Raw genomic sequence first — 20,192 nt, 5'->3', positions numbered from 1 at the left:
TAACTCGACAGTGGGCATGAGGTGTATGAATACACCATGTGTGTCTGGTGTATAAGAAGACACCCATGTTATAACTCGACAGTGAGCATAAGGTGTATGAATACACCAAATGTGTCTGGCGTATAAGAAGACACCCATGTTATAACTCGACAGTGAGCATGAGGTGTATGAATACACCATGTGTGTCTGGTGTATACGAAGACACCCATGTTATAACTCGACAGTGAGCATGAGGTGTATGAATACACCAAATGTGTCTGGTGTATAAGAAGACACCCATGTTATAACTTGACAGTAAGCATGAGGTGTATGAATACACCATGCGTGTCTGGTGTATAAGAAGACACCCATGTTATAACTCAACAGTGAGCATGAGGTGTATGAAAACACCATGTGTGTCTGGTGTATACAAAGGCACCCATGTTATAACTCGACAGTGAGCATGAGGTGCATGAATACACCATGCGTGTCTGGTGTATAAGAAGACACCCATGTTATAACTCAACAGTGAGCATGAGGTGTATGAAAACACCATGTGTGTCTGGTGTATACAAAGGCACCCATGTTATAACTCGACAGTGAGCATGAGGTGCATGAATACACCATGTGTGTCTGGTGTATAAGAAGACACCCATGTTATAACTCGACAGTGAGCATGAGGTGTATGAAAACACCATGTGTGTCTGGTGTATAAGAAGACACCCATGTTATAACTTGGCAGTGAGCATGAGGTCCTTGTTTTTTTAAAGGTCCCACTGAAGTTTCTTCGTTCGAAAAGTTGAATTCTTGTTCCAATATTTCGTGTGATGTCACTGATGATGTCATCGATGATGCAAGATGTTTGGTGGATGTATCAAACATGACAGCGGGTAAACCAAGCTTTCGACTATGTACTTTTTATTTGGCAAAATGTTAAACTAATTATAGAAAGTATAAACATGTTAAACTTTACAAGTAAACCAATGATATTCCAGGATGCCAAATGTTTGAGGAAGGAATTTATATTTGCGGAACTTCATCTGTTTGGTTTGTTACTTTGACAACTTGTTCTTGTTCTGTTGTTCATCATGACTATGCAGGTATATACTTGCGTTGCCCCGCCATGCGAGGATAAATAAGTTACATACGTGGTAACTTGTAAGCGGGCACGAGGTGTATAAAACAGAACACCCATGTTATAACGACTGTCGTTGCCCCGACATGCGAGGATAAATAAGTTGAATTATTAAACACATAATTGTTTAACCATGTATTGAATAATATTGATATTATAGATTTGTCGTTACTGGATGGGGGTTTGTTTTGGATTGTAAATAATTCAAAGTTATTTCTACGAAACATGTCGGTTGTTTCTTCATATTCATCGTCAACGAACAACCCAAGTGAGTTCGTGTTGAATATCCTGGGGAGAGGAGATGACATCCTTACCTACATAGAATAAAACACAACAATAAAAGTTTAGACACCTAACTCATTATTTTATACTATTTATTATAATAGGCTGAGGATAATGTTTTTAAAATGTTATCACTTAATTGGATAATAGAAATAATTGAAATATAATATTTCAACATAGAAACCATATAAACAGATATAGTTTGTCCCATGCTAATCAACGAGTTGCCATCGGTTACGGATGTTCGTTCTAATTCAATTGTGTTCAATGTATCGGATATTATGACATCACAACCCAACCATTGTGTTTCATCTACCTCAGTTTATTCGTTTCTATACAAACAAACCAACTCAAACTACATTGAACAGGTGAATGAAACTTATTTACCCACGGGGCTGGCAACTCACTAATTATTGATTAATTACCTTTGTCTGATTAACAAAAAAAAACTTTTAACAGCAATTTCAAAGTTTCTTCAAGAAAATTCGTTACATCACGTAATTCATGATTGTTACATCACGTGATTCATGATTGTTACATCACGTGATTCATGATTGTTACATCACGTGATTCATGATTGTTACATCACGTGATTTCACGATTGTTACATCACGTGATTCATGATCGTTACATCACGTGATTCATGATTGTTACATCACGTGATTCATGATTGTTACATCACGTGATTCATGATTGTTACATCACGTGATTCATGATTGTTACATCACGTGATTCATGATTGTTACATCACGTGATTCATGATTGTTACATCACGTGTTTCACGATTGTTACATCACGTGATTCATGATTGTTACATCACGTGATTCATGATTGTTACATCACGTGATTCATGATTGTTACATCACGTGTTTCATGATTGTTACATCACGTGATTCATGATTGTTACATCACGTGATTCATGATTGTTACATCACGTGATTCATGATTGTTACATCACGTGATTCATGATTGTTACATCACGTGATTCATGATCGTTACATCACGTGATTCATGATCGTTACATCACGTGATTCATGATTGTTACATCACGTGATTCATGATTGTTACATCACGTGTTTCATGATTGTTACATCACGTGATTCATGATCGTTGCATCACGTGATTCATGATTGTTACATCACGTGATTCATGATCGTTACATCACGTGATTCATGATTGTTACATCACGTGATTTATTGTTTATCATGATGTAATGTTTGTGATGTCATAATGCACCTTTGTTGCCCAAAGGCAAGTCTCGTGTTTCGTCATGTAAACAATGTTTGTGACATCACACTCAATCTTTATTACATCACACTTTTTTATGACATCACAGTCAACAACATTATTCTCATTCACGGCAACTTTAATCGGTTTGAACCCAAACGTGAATTACGAGGTTAAATTCACGATACATTGTTTTTATGCTGACTCATCTTCGCAAGTGATGTCACTTCCTGTTTATATCACCACCAAGTGTAAAGGTGAGTACGATATGTAACCCATCTTACCCCACAACCACTAACCCATCTTACCCCACAGCACCTCACCCCCCCTCGCAACTTGAATGTCACCCCCGATCCCCCCAATTGTTGTCGCTATCATGGTCCCCCCGAACCAACCAAGTATTGATGAATATCACATATCAAGTAACTTCACCTGATGGGATGGTTCATTATGATGTCAACAATGCCAGAGTGTTCGAACACCAAACAACAATGGGCGGGACGTACACGGTTCGTATTAACCCCCAATATACATAGGAACCAAACCTGGGGTGGCGGGGTGGGCAGGCCAACCTTTGATTTTTCTGCACTGCATTAATCAGTAAACATTGCAACCAATAAGTTAGATTTGTTTCATGAGTTTGTGTGTCTAACTATCCCTGCCTCCCTGTTAAGTTTGCCCCCTAACCCCCATCCCCCACTACAGGTTGGATCCACCATCGTTGGTTGCAACACCTCCAGCACATCCAGCATAACATGCCGACCTTACACGATCCACCCAATCAATGTTCGAGCTACTACAAGTGACTCCATCACAGTTGGTTGGGAACAATATCGACCCGGGGTGGTACAGATCGTCGTTTCATGGGTAAGATGGTTAGTTAGGGAATGAATATTAAATGGGGTTTGTCTTTCCAAGAACAGGCAGTATGGCCACATTTACACAAATATCATGAACTTGAATAAAATTTAATCAAAAATTTTAAAATATATTTTTTCTATAAATGTTGAATTTATCTTTTTCCAGAAATTACTGTCGAATGTTCTGGGTAATAATTGGATAGATAGTTTGCCACTGGGTGGCAGCGCAACCATGGATACGATCACAGACCTCATGTCAGGCACCGGGTACGCGATGCGCGCCACTGTTGTGTAAGTTTGGTCAATGAAAATAAATAAACAAATGATTTGGAGAAACGATTGTTTTAATATCAGTGGAATATTGAGTTGAATCTATGGGTCGATTGTTTCAATGCAAAGGTTTAATATTTCTACTTTTCATTGTTAATTAAATATTTATCCTAATTATGATGTCATCATGTGCATTTAACCATAACAATGATGTCATCCAGGTTTCCATCAGGTGCATCGTCGATCACTGATATTCTCTCGGTACAAACAAGAAGGGGAACCCCCAACGCCCCCACTAACCCCACCATTGAGGGGGTTACCCCGTACGGGGTGTTGACATGGCAACCACCTGACACCTCGACAAATATTCTCGAGTATTCTATTGAAGCAAGGTAAATATATGATGTCTATGATGGGTTGTTACCACCCAAGCCACAAACACAACATGTTCACGTTGATAGGAACCGCACCCCACCATCCAGTCACCGTCGGTTGTTCGGGGTTTGGAAGATTGTGAAGAACGTGAGCGTTAACGGGAAACGTGAATGGATGATTGGAGGCCTCACACAGAACGTGTGGTTTCAATTCAGGGTAGGTATTAGTAACTACAACTTATTTGTTTTTATTGTATGTTAGGTATAGTGGCCACGTTTTACTGAAGTAGTTTTTAACCAGAGCATGTTTTAACGACTTGTTTTGCTGCTAATTCTCTTCATTGTTTTAATTAATTTGATCTTCGCTATCAGAAAATAATTTTTTTTTATTCTTTTTAGGTTTTTGCTCGAAACAACGTTGGTCGAGGAGACGCAAGCCTCACTACCGCCCCCTACCTATTTACACTGCCAGCTAGTGGTAAGAATGTTGACTGTTTCGTTTGTTGCACCTTGTAAACAATGTTGATACAGACAGCAGGTTTCGTTGGATGGTGATTGGGTCCTCGGTTGGAAGTTTCATCTTCGTTTCCATCATCATATTCATCATTGCATGTGAGTCAAGTTCACGTGATTTGTATCACGGTTGGCATTTCATGAAGTTTATATCCAATCCCATGTTAAGCCTATATCCAACACTTACTTTCCCACTATCATATGAATCATATCATGGCGTATCATATGAATCATATCATGGCTTATCATATGAATCATATCATGACGTATCATATGAATCATATCATGACGTATCATATGAATCATATCATGGCGTATCATATGAATCATATCATGGCGTATCATATGAATCATATCATGACGTATCATATGAATCATATCATGACGTATCATATGAATCATATCATGGCGTATCATATGAATCATATCATGGCGTATCATATGAATCATATCATGGCGTATCATATGAATCATATCATGGCGTATCATATGAATCATATCATGACGTATCATATGAATCATATCATGGCGTATCATATGAATCATATCATGGCGTATCATATGAATCATATCATGGCGTATCATATGAATCATATCATGGCGTATCATATGAATCATATCATGGCGTATCATATGAATCATATCATGGCGTATCATATGAATCATATCATGGCGTATCATATGAATCATATCATGGCGTATCATATGAATCATATCATGACGCACTGGCGTAAAGTTACGGGGTTGCAGGGTTGCCTGGCAACCCTTTGATTTTCTCAATACTAATAATGCGTAAGGAATTACGTTCGACCAAACGAAGACGCCATTATTGCTGCGAACAAACTTCGTTTACGTTCGTTAAAATATGTCAATACCGATGCATCATTCACGACACAAATGCAACCAATTGGTATTTAAACTCCTGTTTGCTAAATAATTCACGTGTAAATCGCTATTGTGACGTCAGTAATCAACGTGTGAATCGCTATTATGTCGTAATCAATTGCCAGGTTCAAACAACCGCTATTATGATGCAATGAATCCACGTGTGAATCCCTACTATTTCGTAATAATTATGCTGCTTGCCTGAGGAAAACATTGCATATAAATATAAAGCAGTGTTGGAAACGTTTTAGGCAGTTTATTTAAGCGATATTTCGTTCTGGAAACCTACTATTTCCGACGGACGGGTCTTCGTTTGTAAGATAACCACACACTCGTGCGGGCTTGACGAAAGGCGCATGCGACATAGCTACTGTGACGTCACTCGCCAGGCAATCGGATTCGACCGTTTCTCATTACACGGACTCGCCGAACGCGCGTAATTTTAATTTGTCTCATCCCTACGTAATTCTGAATACGTTTACGTTTGTATGAGCTTTTACTAAGCACATATTTAAAGGGTTGCAAACCGAAAACAAAGGGTTGCAAACCGGACTTCCTTTTTTTCTGGTTTTTGCAACCCTAACGTTTAGTAAAACTTTACGCCTATGTCATGACGTATCATATGAATCATATCATGACGTATCATATGAATCATATCATGGCGTATCATATGAATCATATCATGGCGTGGCATATGAATCTCCCTCCACTATATTCACCACCAGGTTGGCGATGTCGTGTTTTACGACGAAGGAAGAAGAAGTTGCGTCATCTTCGTGACATCACCACGATCCGTATCGACTCCGGGATGGACGTCGAACTCGCTCGTGTGCGTCACATGACCAACCTTGCGATGGCCGCAGCCAACCACGAGGGAAGGATCAACCTCCCAACAGATTACCGCGATCGTCTCCCTATTTACCCTCGCGACCAACTCAAACTAGGGATGCTGATCGGAAGTGGGGCGTTTGGTGAGGTGAGTTGTAGTTTATGTATATATATATGTATATGTTGTTGCTACATGGTGGGTATATTGTAAGTGGGAAAAAGATATTTTAGTCAAGGATATTCTTAAGCACAACACTTGATGGCAGGCCATGATGCTGTCTTACTGTCTGATGAAACATCGGGGAAGATTTCTTTCACAATTATAATAATAATATAATAAACAAGTTTCATCACCCAGGTTTACAAAGGAACAGCTGCGGGCATTAGTGGGGGGGAGGGGGAGGCATCGGTGGCCGTTAAAACATTGAAAGACGGGGCGAGTGAGAATGAAAAGATGGAGTTTCTGATGGAAGCTTACTTCATGAGGTGATTGTTGAATATGATGTAACTTGTTGCATTACTATGTTCATTTTAAGAATTTGGTGAAATTATTGTTTTAAACTGAACTGTTGATATGTATATGTTGTTGCTGGCACAGGGTTGCCAGGTGTCTTGTCCAAGGACACATATGTCCACAATAGTAGCAACGTCAACATGGTGTGAAACTATTTGTTGAAACAACATTGATGACTAAGTTGTTGTTGATTAGTTTGTTTGATCATCGCAACATCATATCATTGTTGGGAGTTTGTTTGGACAACGAACCCCAGTTCCTGATATTGGAGTTGATGGAGGGAGGAGATTTGCTTAAGTACCTGAGACACGCTCGTCCTACACAGGTGTGGTGGTGATGTCATGTATTGATGATGTCATGTATTGATGATGTCATGTATTGATGATGTCATGTATTGGTGATGTCATGTATTGGTGATGTCATGTATTGATGATGTCATGTATTGATGATGTCATGTATTGATGATGTCATGTATTGATGATGTCATGTATTGGTGATGTCATGTATTGGTGATGTCATGTATTGATGATGTCATGTATTGATGATGTCATGTATTGGTGATGTCATGTATTGATGATGTCATTACAATCACACTTACATTTTAACCACAGCATGACAACTGTAGTTTTGTCGTTAATTTCCTCTTTGTTTTTCTAATTAAAGATAAAGAAAAATATTTACTGTTAATTATGTTATGTCATGCATACATGATACAATAATAATGATGTCATACACAGATGATGTCATCAAAACTATCGTTCCTCGATTTGATTGACATATGTTTGGACCTAAGCGCGGGGTGTAAATACTTGGAGAGTCAACATTTCATTCATAGGTTGGTTAGGTCGTGAGGTTGTTGTTGCATTATCTGATTATGATGTCACAACAGGGACCTCGCTGCAAGGAATTGTTTGGTTTCGTCGAAAGATTACCAATGTCGCCATCGTGTGGTGAAGATTGGTGACTTTGGATTGGCCCGAGATATTTATCGGAACGATTATTATTTAAAGGAGGGGGAGGGGTTGTTGCCCGTCCGCTGGATGGCACCAGAGAGCTTAATGATGAAACTGTATACCGTTCAAAGTGATGTGTGGTGAGTGATGTCATCGGTGATGATGTCATAAAACATAGAATATCTTTGTGAATAACAATATTATATTATAATAACAATATAGAACAATGATTTTAACAAAACATAATCTACTGAATAATTAATTAAAACAATTACCTCAAATTACAGCTGAGTTTATACAATATGTATTTGATGACATCATCAGGGTCTGGCACAAACGTATCGGTAATGATTTTTATTTATTTACATTTATCACTTCACGGAACTCGTGAGTTGAATTGGAATATTTGACGCGTCAAATAAATGTCACACCCCCTTCTTGGTAACCCGAAACCACGAGTAAAGAGTGCATAACATCCCGGTGGACCGTGACAACCGTCGGTGCCACTGGCGAGTCTCGGGTGACAATGATTAGTAACAACTTCCGTTTTAACAAAACCACTTTAAATTTTTGTGCCGAAAATCAAAACAACCAACTCTAGAATTTCTGCCTTTTATTTTAAGTTTCACCAAGTTTGAACAAATTAAACTTATTGTTAATGTTTTAAATTTAATTTTAAAATCAATTAGACTTCTTTAACCCAAACTAACCACAGCTGTCAATCAACCTGATGTCACGCGTCATTAACACCTCCCCTCTAAGTGTTTATGGTTCAACGCACGCATACTTTAACACCCCCCCCCCCCTAGATAATCGATAACGATCATCACTGTGCGGACAATTCACTTTAAGTGATGATTGTTACTTTCATTATGACATCATAATCAATTGGCAGAGTGGGGTTTGAACTTGAAAAGTTTGTTCTTGATGAACAAAACTTTTAAATAAATGTAATGATACCATTGTAGTTGTGTCTTTGGGCAAGACACTTAACGGTAATTGCTCCAACCCAGTGGTCACTAATGGGTTGTCTAAACTGTAAATACGTGGTAACTGGTAAGCGGGCAAGAGGTGTATGAAACAGAACACCCGTGTTATAACGACTGCCGTGCCCTGACATGCGAGGATAAATAAGTTACATATTCAACAACCCCATCTATTTAGGTCGTTTGGAGTTTTGTTATGGGAGGTGATGACATTCGGTCAACAACCTTACCCAGAGTTCACTAATACTGAGGTCATCCACTTTGTAAAGGAGGGGGGAAGGTTGGAGCAACCTCATGGATGTCCTGAACCATTGTGAGTTTACCACTGTATGGATTTGAACACAAACTTCATATATATTGTTTAGATACGAAGTGATGAGGGAATGCTGGGAAGTTGAACCGAGGGATCGACCGTCGTTCAATGATGTGTTGGTGGTTTTGCAGGAGTGTAAGGTACCTCATGCTCGCTGTCGAGTTATACACCTCATGCTCGCTGTCGAGTTGTACACTTCATGCTCGCTGTCGAGTTGTACACCTCATGCTCGCTGTCGAGTTGTACACTTCATGCTCGCTGTCGAGTTGTACACCTCATGCTCGCTGTCGAGTTATACACCTCGTGCTCGCTGTCGAGTTGTACACTTCATGCTCGCTGTTGAGTTGTACACCCCGTGCTCGCTGTCAAGTTGTACACTTCATGCTCGCTGTCGAGTTATACACCCCTTACTAACCCCATACTTCCAGGGCACATGCTCCCCGAACACCATCCCCATCGACCCCCCATCAACCTCCAGCATCAATTACTCCTTGATGTCGCCGAGCACGGACGAAGGTTTCGTTAACGGAGGTTTCACCTCAAGCGACGGTTCGTAACATAATAATAACACAGTGTTATCATGTTGTATTGTAGGTTTAGCACAAAGTAGTTTTTACCCATAGCAGGTTTTAAGGACTTTTGTTTTGGTGTTTATTCATTTTTCTTCGTTGTTTTATTTAATCTTATTCAAAGAGATAAATATTATAATTGATGACATCACAGAGAACATTGTATCATCATGTTACGCTGAACTAAGAATCCCCCCGCCAACCAACCAGCCCAATGTTTCAACACACGAGGTGAAGTTACTTTGATATGTTACGTTCTTGTTTAATTTAAATTTTCCACCAGACCTCCCAACTTAACTACGCTCAACTTGGTTTCTCACCAAGTCGACAAGTAAGCACGAAGAATCCAACCAGGTAAGTTGGATCCGCACACTGTAACAACAACTTGACAGCGAGCATGAAGTAACCTGTGTAATTCACAGCAGCGAAACATCAAGCCATTACAACGAACTCCCGATCCACAAAACAAACGTGGTTGTGTCGAATCTTCTTAACACGAACCAATACGTGATGAGCCCCAAGTTAAAACACGAAGCTACCTTGGACGATGGAAGGTGGGGTTTCCTTGTTATACGAGGTTGTTTCGTTACATGGATGTTATTTACCCTCGCAATCAACACGGGTGTTCTGTTTCATACACCTCGTGCCCGCTTACAAGTTACCACGTATTTAACTTTGTGGATGAATATTTTACGTGGCTGTCAATTTGTTTGTTGATAAAGATTATTATTTTACCAGGAACAGCAACGAACAATTTGTTTGTGAAACTTCTTACAATAATCTTAACTATCGGTGTGATGATGAAGTAACGAACCCTGCGTGTGAAACAACTCAAAGTCATAATGTCATCACTTATCTATAAACTTGGTCAGTGTAAAAGAGGTTACTATCCACCAAGCTACTGTCTGAAACATCTGCTGATCATTAGTTTAGTATCCAGACAGTAACTTGGTCTATCATCAGTGTAAAAGAGGTTACTATCCACCAAGTTACTTTTTACCTACACTACATACGTACCATATAAGTTACTTTGCAAGACCTTGCACTTTACAACATCATGCGTTTTATTAAATGATCATTTTATTAATTGCACAAACTAAGGTGACTTATCCATATTTGTTTTTATTTTTTAACAAAACATGTTTGCGGAAACTAACAATACAAAGAAATATCTTTTAAAATTATTTTTTCTTTCGGTCTCGATCTTTACATTTCGGACAAAACCATTTTCCTTTCGGTTTTGTTTGTAATCCAACGCAGCCGAAGTGGAACCACTCGATGGGGCACTGTGATAGATGAATGAGTTAAACAATGTATGTTACTTTGTGGGGGACAAAATTAGTGACCACTGGGTTGGGGCAAATACCGATAAGGGTCTAGATACACATACTTCCACAATGGTAGCAATGTCATTAACATATGATCAGCCGCACACTTGCCGCATATTTGTAGTAAACAACTCACATCTTGGTTGTCGCAACCGATCATCTCCCCGTACGACACTTGGTGGCACAAACAATACGTTGGTTCGTTCGGGTCCACAGGCATATCAAGCACGTCCGATGATTGGTAAGCTGCAGCGAGCGGTGATGTCATCATTTCTATCACACCTGGAACGAGGACAACTTTAAAAGCATAAGTTTAAAAACATTGAGTTTAGTTTAACCGAACATTCACCCGTCTTTTGTTTTTTCCGTCCGTTCTTGCTCTCATCTTCCGATGTCGCGCGACCTTTTTTCTTTCGCTTCTTGTCTCCGATAGTGACATCACAATCACCCTATAAACACCATTGGCACCCAAACTTTCCCAACTACACAACGAACATACCTTGGATGTCCCCGTAGCGTCTTGTATCGACTTTTCCTTCAAATCTGCTTCAAACCTTGCTAGATCCGAATCCAACCTTCGAATGTGTTTGTCCACCTGTGATGTCATAATAGGGATAATTATCACAGGCGGCAAGGTGGAAATTTTCTGCTCTGCATTAATCAAACATTACAACTGATAAGTTAGATTTGTTCCACAGGATTGTGTCTAACTATCCCTGCCTCTCCTGTGTTTAGTTTAACACCTTACATGGCCACCCTTGCATGCAGTGGGACCTCACCCATATACAAACAACACGGTGAACTCACCATTTCATAAGTTTGCATCGCAAGTTGAACTTTATCGTCAGCGAATTCACGACATTTTAAATATCGCTCTTGGATTTCTTTGATTTTCTTGACACGCTGAGGTGGCGAAAGAGACTTCGCTTCACGAACGTAACCTTCCGTTCTTCCATCGATCTCAACCTGGGGTGGAACGGGAATGTTGGGTTTGTATTTAATTTGGGACAAGTGATAATCCTCTGTGACATTTAAAGCATTAGACAATACGTTAGGAATCCCATATCTTGTGGCATACCAATAGAACCTCACCCATATATAAATAATATTTGCCACGAACCTTAATATCTTCTGACCTTTGATCCAACTGCCGCATTAACTGGAAGTTTCGTTGAAGTTCAAACGGAAGATTTTCAAGACCTATAAATAGTTTGTAACTTTGATTGCATATGATTGTAAATAAATACTTACTATCCAGATATTGTTCTAAATACATTGCGGTCGCCATCTTGTTATTAAACCACTTCGTGCCCAACAAGCGTAATATAAAGAGTTGTAACTGTTCGCATCGTAAATAGGGGATTACCCCGGTTGACACAGGGGTGGCAAGTAGTCTAAATAGAAAAAAATAAATATATTTGACAGTGCGCATGAGGTGCTTAATTTAGGTGGCAATAAATATTTAAAGATACAGTAAACAACCACTTATTTCATAAACAGAGTGTAAGGTATTGGGACCACGTTTAGGTCGCCGCTTTAGATTTAGTCGATACTTTGGATTGAGCTGTCAATCAAAATATTGTGTCGAGGTCATGAGTTACGTGTCGATGTTTGGTGAAGGGGTGGGCTGTGTCACATGTAGTTTGTAATATATTCATATTTATAAATAATTTATGTTTTATAAAAATAACCCACAATACACTAAATTAAACCCAGTTGGTTTGATATTTAGACAATTAGAAAATGTTGAAACATTTTCTACAATTTCCATTTTAATTATATTTTTACAATCTTTTTCTTGACATTAATATTTTGTGTGTGTTCCGGTTGTTTTAAATTAGTTTCAACTTTGAACTATTTATAAATTATGTTGTTGGTGAATGTTGTTGGTGTGTGTAGGTTAACGTTAGTTGTTAGTTGCACCTCATGCTCGCTGCCAAAGTATTTAATCTACAGTTTGTTTATAATAACACACGTGATGATGGAAACAAAATAACTTGTTATAAAATTCCTTAAACTGCTTTAAATAATTGATGGAATAATGTATTTTGAACTTGTGTGTTAGAAATATGAAACATGGGCAGCACTGTAGCGTCCAGTCATCTATTCTACCCAAACAATAATGTGATGGTGTGTTTCCATTATTATGTTTGTATGATGTCATAATGTTTATCAATTGGTTTGCTTCGTATAATCAAAAGTTTGTAAATAATGGGAGTGGTCTGTATACGAGTGGAACAATGGTGGAAATCTTGGATTTTCAGAATATTGTTGTTTAGTTATAGTTGTAAGTGAGTATCAGTGCAGACACCTGGTTTCGTATCGTGGGGATTTAAGGTATTTGAATATATTCTGATTGTTCATATCGGGATTTATTTCTTGGGAATTGTTTCATTATTCCCTCAATAGTGAAGCAAACATCAGTTTGACCAAACTTATATTTGTTGCAGACAGTTTGGAATTAAATTTAGAAATGAATGAAAATAATTCAAGCACCATCAATGTTGGGACGAAACCGCTTGTTGAACAAATGCCTCCAACTCCGTTCGCTTTGCATTATGGGGGAAAAGATTCAAACACAGGTGAAATGTTTATTTTGGAGCAATATTTGTTGTTTAGTCGGCGCTTCCCAAACATTTTACTCGCAATTTGTTTTAATCTCCTAGAATTATCCACGCTCCCCAATGGTTGATATTATAACATGTTGGGTACTTTGTGTATAATTGATTGATTGGTGAACTCTTGGTGACCCCTGAAGTTTGTTACCCCTAGTTTGGGAACCTGGTCTAGTTGTTATGAAATAATATTCACTCAACTTTAAGATTTGAACCTTGCACTAATGTTGCGTATTCTCATAAAAGGCTTGAGGCTTTCTATCTTAAGTTACAAACATTTGTTGGAAGGTATTTTCCATCATAATTGATCACATGACGATGGTATTATGACATCACAATGTAGACAGTCCCCTGGGTATGACATCACAATCAACACCTGTTCAACAATGGCCACAATTAAATAAACGCGCAACAATTTATTGATTTAATAAAATAATGCTCCTTATAATTTGTCTGTGGATTATTTATGTGAATATTAAAAATATTTTGGCCTGAAATAAAATACAAGCGTTCATTACTTTGTTTAATATTTTAAATTATGTTTAACATTATCAACACATTGCTGTTTAATAATTTTGTATCATTGGACATTGATCCAACATTTATATTAATCTAACACCCCCCCACAGTTAAGGCGACGACCAATAACAAAAACCCATCGTCACAAAAACCTCCCGACCTCCGGGCCCCGTATGCACAGCCTGTGCTCGACGCTTCCAGGATAAACCGAAACAAATCAAAGAAATCATCGACTGACGAGAAGATCGCGGTCGTTCGAGAACGTAGGATTCAACAACAGCAACAACAAGGTTTCAACTTTCAGTTAATTAATCTGTTCCCCAGATACTTAACCAGGAGTTGGTTTCTATTAATTAATCTTATTATAACATAGAGTTGGTATATATGTTATAGGTGTTTTCACTATTTACAAAATGGATATGAAGATTTATTTGACCTCGTTTACCATGGTAACAATGGTTTAAACATTAACCATTGTTTACATTGTTGATGTAATAATGGATGTTTATGAGCACAGTTGATACAATCCACCATATTATCTCTTATGTATGCGAATATGACTTATTGTTTTAAAAGGAATATTTGGATTTGAAGATGAATCGTTGGGTTAGTTGGGCATGTTGCATGTTGTTGGAAATCAATATGTTAAGGATGTCGTGTGGTTGAGTGCTTAATTACTTATACATGTTGCTTTTATGAATGAATCGTACTCACTGATCCCATTACTTGCTTATGACATCATAATGCATTGTGTTTCACAATCAAGCTGTAGATAGTTGCTTGTGTCTATGGAATATTTAATAGAAATGTTAAAAACAACTTATATATAATATATCTATGGCAAAGCATGTATATCACCTGTCAATCAAACGCAACTGACGTAATAACATGGAAAGTAATAACAAAGTTAATGCATTAATGTTGTTTAAGTAAAGTTAACAAACTTAAAAGTATTTTCATTCATGCTTGCTGACAATCCGCTCCATTATTTGAATGAAATGTTCGATCGACTTCTTATTTATTTTGACAAAATTATTTTTGTTCGTGGCTGGGTTAAAGTGGGTTCTCTCCTATTGTAAAAGGAGAGAATGCAAGAAAAAGGCAAATATTTTTATAGCGAGTGTTTTACTTAATGTCGGCACAAACTATTTATGTTTGTTGCACCAACAGCGGCAACATTACTTCATTGTTTTACAAGAGATATCAACATTATATTCTATAAACTTAGGTGTTTATTATTACCATATATTTTACTTGGGGTTTGGGGGAAGGGGTTTGGTTTTACACCCCAGGTTGTCAAGGACCTAACGTATATAGTGAAGGGCGGGTACTATTGTTTGTTTGTCCCGAGGATATTTAAAGTTTTATGTAGTGTACATGGTGTATGTTGGGAACTTGTGCTTTATACAACATGGTTGGTTTGTTGCCAGAATCTGAGATGCGAGCTCGTTTATTGAAAGACGAGGAAGCTTACGTTAAATGGGAACGATCGCAACATGAGAGGAGGAAGAGAATGGAGGAGCAGAGGAGCAAGGAGGAGGGGAGGAGGAGGGAGATTGAAATGAGAAAGAAGAAACAAATGGAGGAGGAAAAGGTGGGAAAACTTGGTGTTTCATAATAAATATCACACTTACTTGTTAATGTTACAACCTACAGTGTACATTATGTTATCCATAAACTTGGTTGGCCGACATCTTATTGAAGTTCAACATTCGATTGTATATGGGTGAGGAAACCTGGGGTTGCATCTTAGGGATTTCCCCTTGTATTACAAATATATATAGTTTATATTTTCTATGTAAGATACTTTTATCAACGCCCGTGTTGAATTAATCGATCATAATGAATATTCACACGTTCAATCTCGTCATGAATTGTTCAATTGTGATGTCACAATATGACTATTGTTCGTTATAATATAGCTATTGTTAGATAATTGACAAAATATTATGACATCACAATAGCAATGTAAATATGATATCTATGTTACAAATACACCTGATGCCACAACTTCGATCAGATGATGAGATTTATATTCATGATAAGGATAGAATTCATAAAAATATAATATTGTGATAAAATAGAAACAAAATAAACATCATATGAAAATATTTTGTTTCATTTTCTCATGGTAATTAAACAAGTTTCTTTATTAAAATAATGAAATATAAATAGAACAGACTTGTGTATGAAGATGCATTGTCTTTCATTGTTAATTACATAATTACTACTTACATTAAGTATTGATGATGTCATGATGGTTGTTTGTCTTGTCATAATGGAATAATGATTGAATAAACATCAGTTACGCAGCATGTTATTGAATATTGCGGATGAATATTTATATTTGGAGATCTACTTACTTGGTTGTTTGTGAGAATTAACAAAATATTTCCCCGTATTCATTTATGTACAAAGCTGTGACAGAGTTCTAAGGTTCTCGCTGCTACTTTTGTAGGCGTATGCGTTCTTGGGCAAGACACTTAACGGCAAACCCTGATAATGTCTCCCTGTATAGCATACGAATCATCGACTTTTTAAATCACAAAACAAACAGAAGATATATTACTCCTGGAGATAATATAACATACATATATTCATGTTTGTTTTATTATTTATTTTTGACCTTCGTTGCAGAAACGAGCGGAAGAAATTGTGGCACGAACCGACCAGCAGGTGGCAGTAGTGATGCGACAGAAACGAAACGCATCGGTTGATCGAACGAAGCGATGGTCATGGGGGGTGGGAGGTACAGCATATTTGGTGGATCAATAACTTTCATTGCATGAACGCTTTGTAACTAAAATCAAGATTATGATTGACTGTGGTTTGAACAAGGGTGTGCTAACATTGTGCGTGGTTTTTAACATTTAACCCTAACATGCACATTGCGCACTTTGCGCATCCCAACACCACAAAAAACGCAGCCTTAGTTTACGACACAGTTGAAACATTCGCACGATTCCTTATGATTTAAAGGTTGCAGCAGTGGAGGATGGCACGCGGGGCCTGTATGTGCCACGAGTGTCCGCACCGCACCATCACCTACCCGATACTTTGACGTGAATCAACCCCGCGGTAACCCACTAATAATATTGGGCGATAATTACCAAACCATGCATGGGCATCATCATGGATTGTTTAATTTAATTATTAAAAGATTTTGTTAAGTTTTATAAAAAATTAAATAACCAACAATATTTCTGCATGAACATTATAAATTTATTGGAAAGTTTTTCAACTTTCCTGCATGTGTTTCACATTGTATGACCACACGTATGTTTGACCACGTTTGCACTAACACGCACGCATGTTGCACGCAGTAACCAAGACGCGCGCACGACCCGTCTCCATGGATATCACCAACTTTGATGTCAATAAGTATATTGGTGAGTTCCTGATGATGTCATGAGTGATGATGTCATAACCCTATGGTTTGCACTTTGCAATTTCCAATTTAAACGATGACCTCATAAAAGTGACATCATGCGCTTGTTGAAAAACCTCGCTAACGAAATGTTGGTTGTTGTTGTTGTAGTTGTTTGAAATATATTTTACTAACACAGGAGATGGGGATGGGAAGGCCACCAATATAAATGGTTTGTAGAATAACCAGGTTTATATTCGGAAACTAACCCCAACCTCACCCATAGATTCACCCACTACGGGAAACCCCCAACCTGAGAATCGATTCTCACGTAGCCCTCTAGTGTTGAGCACAACACACATGGCGTTTGCGTCGGGGTTGCGATCGTACGACACTTCGCCGAGTAATAAACAACAATGTAAGTATTGTGATGTCATAATGTGTATTATGTGTTGGCTTGTTTACGATTGTTGCGCAACAATTGTTGATGGATTTCTCCATAACGAGGCATGGCTACATAGAAATACTATAATCATTTCATTCATCAGCGACCACTAGAGTGCGACGTGCTCGAAGCATTGATGCAAAATCTCCATCGTCGGGTAAATACGAGCAGGATAATCGAGCAAACACACGGGGGCGCTCACCAGCACAAAGATCATATATCGGTCGTAGCATGTCGCATGTTACATTCACCACTTTATAATATTAGTTACAATAACATAACTTTATCATACTAAGGGGGGGGATTCTCGTCTAAAGTTGGTTGGTCGGGGTCACCCATTGTTGTCACATTCACATTTAGTTGATAAAAGTCTCCTGGTTAAGTTTGGTTGATCGACGGAAAAGAAACTGATTTAACTTAACGAGAATACGTTTCCATGCACTATAACACCACCACTTTATAATATTAGTTACAATAACACCACCACTTTATAATATCAGTTACACGTTTCATTCTTCTATAAATTCACAGCTCGCTTCATTAGTTGGAAAGTTTGTGAAATTATCAAAGTTGCCGATCTTTAACTCACCCACTAAGTTTCTTTTAATTTTATCTTCAGTTTATTTTGTTTCTATGTGTGATGTCATCATATATATGTGTGATGTCATCATGTGTATGTGTGATGTCATCATGTGTATGTGTGATGTCATCATGTGTAAACCGGGAACCCCCTACTAACCCCCATTCACCCACAGGTGCCCCCCAACCCCAACTAACGGAAGCTTCACCCGTTAGCCCAAGGTTACTCGCTCCAACCAAAGCCTCGAGGGCACGGTCGCGCACCAATGAACATGATGATTCATGTAAGTTGTGATGTCATAGATGGTTCATCGTTCCTGAAATCATATTCATCCAACGATGTTTATGGTACGGTGTGTGCGAGTTACGGCAACCCCTGACCTGAATTTGTAAAAGCAAACTTTTGTTTGATTGCAATCCCTTGTATATTAAATCACTGATAACATTATGACATCACAGTGGATAGTAAAGAGCGTCCGACATCGGCGAAGTCGGACACGAGCGCTTCATCAACAAAGTCGCATGAAACTAAGAAGAAGACGACGAGAACCCCTTCCCCTGCGATGCGTAACAAGGTGCAATCCGTTCAAAACAAATCACCTGTGACATCATCAAGGAGTAGAGGGGTTTCCCCCAAACCAAGGTAAGCTTGTGATGTCATAATTAACAGAGAAATAATATATGAAATATATTTCCATGTAGCCGAACAACCCGATCGTCTTCACCAGCGTTGGAACGAACAACAAACGAACGGAAGAAGACTCCATTGAGAGGTACGTTGACCATGTTTGCATAGTTCAACGATCCTCATGGACCTCAGTCATATAGAATAGTGTCCTCATGCACCCCGTCGAGCCCCCTAACCCACCCTTTACCACAGAGAAACCCCACGTTGGAAAATCCACCCCGCCCACCATCAAACAAAGTTTGCGGCCTGATGTTCTCGGGAGGAAACTCAAAACTTCCCCGGTCGTGAAAAGTCCCAAGGGAATTCCCCCAGGTATATATGCTGCTGTCTAACTATGACATCATAATGAACTTTGTTGATCACAGATGGCATTGTTAAGAAACAAAGAAATAAGAAAGTTGATTCGCCGATTGGACGAGGTGTCGGCAAAAAGGTGAAACTTTAACAAACCTGACTTGGTTGGTTTCAACATGTTTGTTGTTGCAGGCTGCGAATGGAGGGGTTGGAAGTTTAAACAACGGAGAAAATGAAGTTTTGTTTGTTGATGATAACGTTGAACAACCTATTGATGGGGTGGTAGGTGTTAAAGTTGATGAGGATGTTGTTGGAGCAGAAGGTGTTAAAGATGGTCAACAACATGGGGGTGTTAAAGATGATCAACAACATGGGGGTGTTAAAGATGATCAACAACATGGGGGTGTTAAAGATGATCAACAACATGGGGGTGTTAAAGATGATCAACAACATGGGGGTGTTAAAGATGATCAACAACATGGGGGTGTTAAAGATGATCAACAACATGGGGGTGTTAAAGATGATCAACAACATTGGGGTGTTAAAGATGGTGTGGAGGATCAGCCCGTGGAAGGAAGGCAAGATAAAGATGGTGTTGATGCCACGACGAATGATGTCACGACGAATGATGTCACGACGAATGATGTCACGACGAATGATGTCACGACG

The 20,192-nt window shown here is 38.6% G+C and overlaps 3 protein-coding genes across 5 annotated transcripts; 2 read left to right on the top strand and 1 right to left on the bottom strand.

Annotated features, from left to right (window-relative positions):
* Positions 1-714: 714 nt before the first annotated feature.
* On the top strand, positions 715-10,784 carry LOC100179439 (proto-oncogene tyrosine-protein kinase ROS). 2 transcript variants are annotated; one of them, XM_026838087.1, is made up of 24 exons: positions 715-869; positions 975-1,079; positions 1,275-1,382; positions 1,592-1,764; positions 2,733-2,880; positions 2,939-3,132; positions 3,329-3,490; positions 3,650-3,774; positions 3,975-4,145; positions 4,215-4,344; positions 4,527-4,605; positions 4,659-4,739; positions 6,251-6,501; positions 6,712-6,839; positions 7,063-7,192; positions 7,605-7,702; positions 7,757-7,960; positions 8,985-9,119; positions 9,172-9,259; positions 9,548-9,668; positions 9,843-9,919; positions 9,972-10,042; positions 10,114-10,242; positions 10,427-10,780. In XM_026838087.1, the coding sequence occupies exons 1-24, from the start codon at positions 860-862 to the stop codon at positions 10,548-10,550; spliced, it is 3,042 nt and encodes a 1,013-aa protein (XP_026693888.1). In that variant the 5' UTR covers positions 715-859; the 3' UTR covers positions 10,551-10,780. The 2 variants fall into 2 exon arrangements, with proteins under 2 accessions (XP_026693888.1, XP_002122788.2); XM_002122752.4 differs by having other exon boundaries at positions 716-869; positions 10,111-10,242; positions 10,427-10,784.
* On the bottom strand, positions 10,735-12,441 carry LOC100184129 (inhibitor of growth protein 5). 2 transcript variants are annotated; one of them, XM_002127675.3, is made up of 7 exons: positions 12,268-12,441; positions 12,137-12,216; positions 11,824-11,982; positions 11,516-11,611; positions 11,366-11,465; positions 11,153-11,298; positions 10,735-10,974 (listed from the first exon to the last, which is right to left on the bottom strand). In XM_002127675.3, exons 1-7 carry the CDS (start codon positions 12,302-12,304, stop codon positions 10,870-10,872), a joined length of 723 nt encoding a protein of 240 aa, XP_002127711.1. In that variant the 5' UTR covers positions 12,305-12,441; the 3' UTR covers positions 10,735-10,869. The 2 variants fall into 2 exon arrangements, with proteins under 2 accessions (XP_002127711.1, XP_026693890.1); XM_026838089.1 differs by having other exon boundaries at positions 10,751-10,974; positions 11,153-11,313.
* Positions 12,442-15,561: 3,120 nt separating this feature from the next.
* On the top strand, positions 15,562-20,110 carry LOC101242551 (ensconsin-like). Its single transcript, XM_026838091.1, has 10 exons — positions 15,562-15,744; positions 16,788-16,899; positions 17,804-17,935; positions 18,718-18,825; positions 19,001-19,184; positions 19,244-19,314; positions 19,422-19,541; positions 19,595-19,662; positions 19,716-20,034; positions 20,088-20,110. Exons 1-10 carry the CDS (start codon positions 15,562-15,564, stop codon positions 20,108-20,110), a joined length of 1,320 nt encoding a protein of 439 aa, XP_026693892.1.
* Positions 20,111-20,192: the final 82 nt, after the last annotated feature.

Source organism: Ciona intestinalis, unplaced genomic scaffold, assembly GCF_000224145.3.
Source record: "Ciona intestinalis unplaced genomic scaffold, KH HT000053.2, whole genome shotgun sequence".
Classification (NCBI taxonomy): domain Eukaryota; kingdom Metazoa; phylum Chordata; class Ascidiacea; order Phlebobranchia; family Cionidae; genus Ciona; species Ciona intestinalis.
This window is presented reverse-complemented; position numbering and strand designations above follow the sequence as displayed.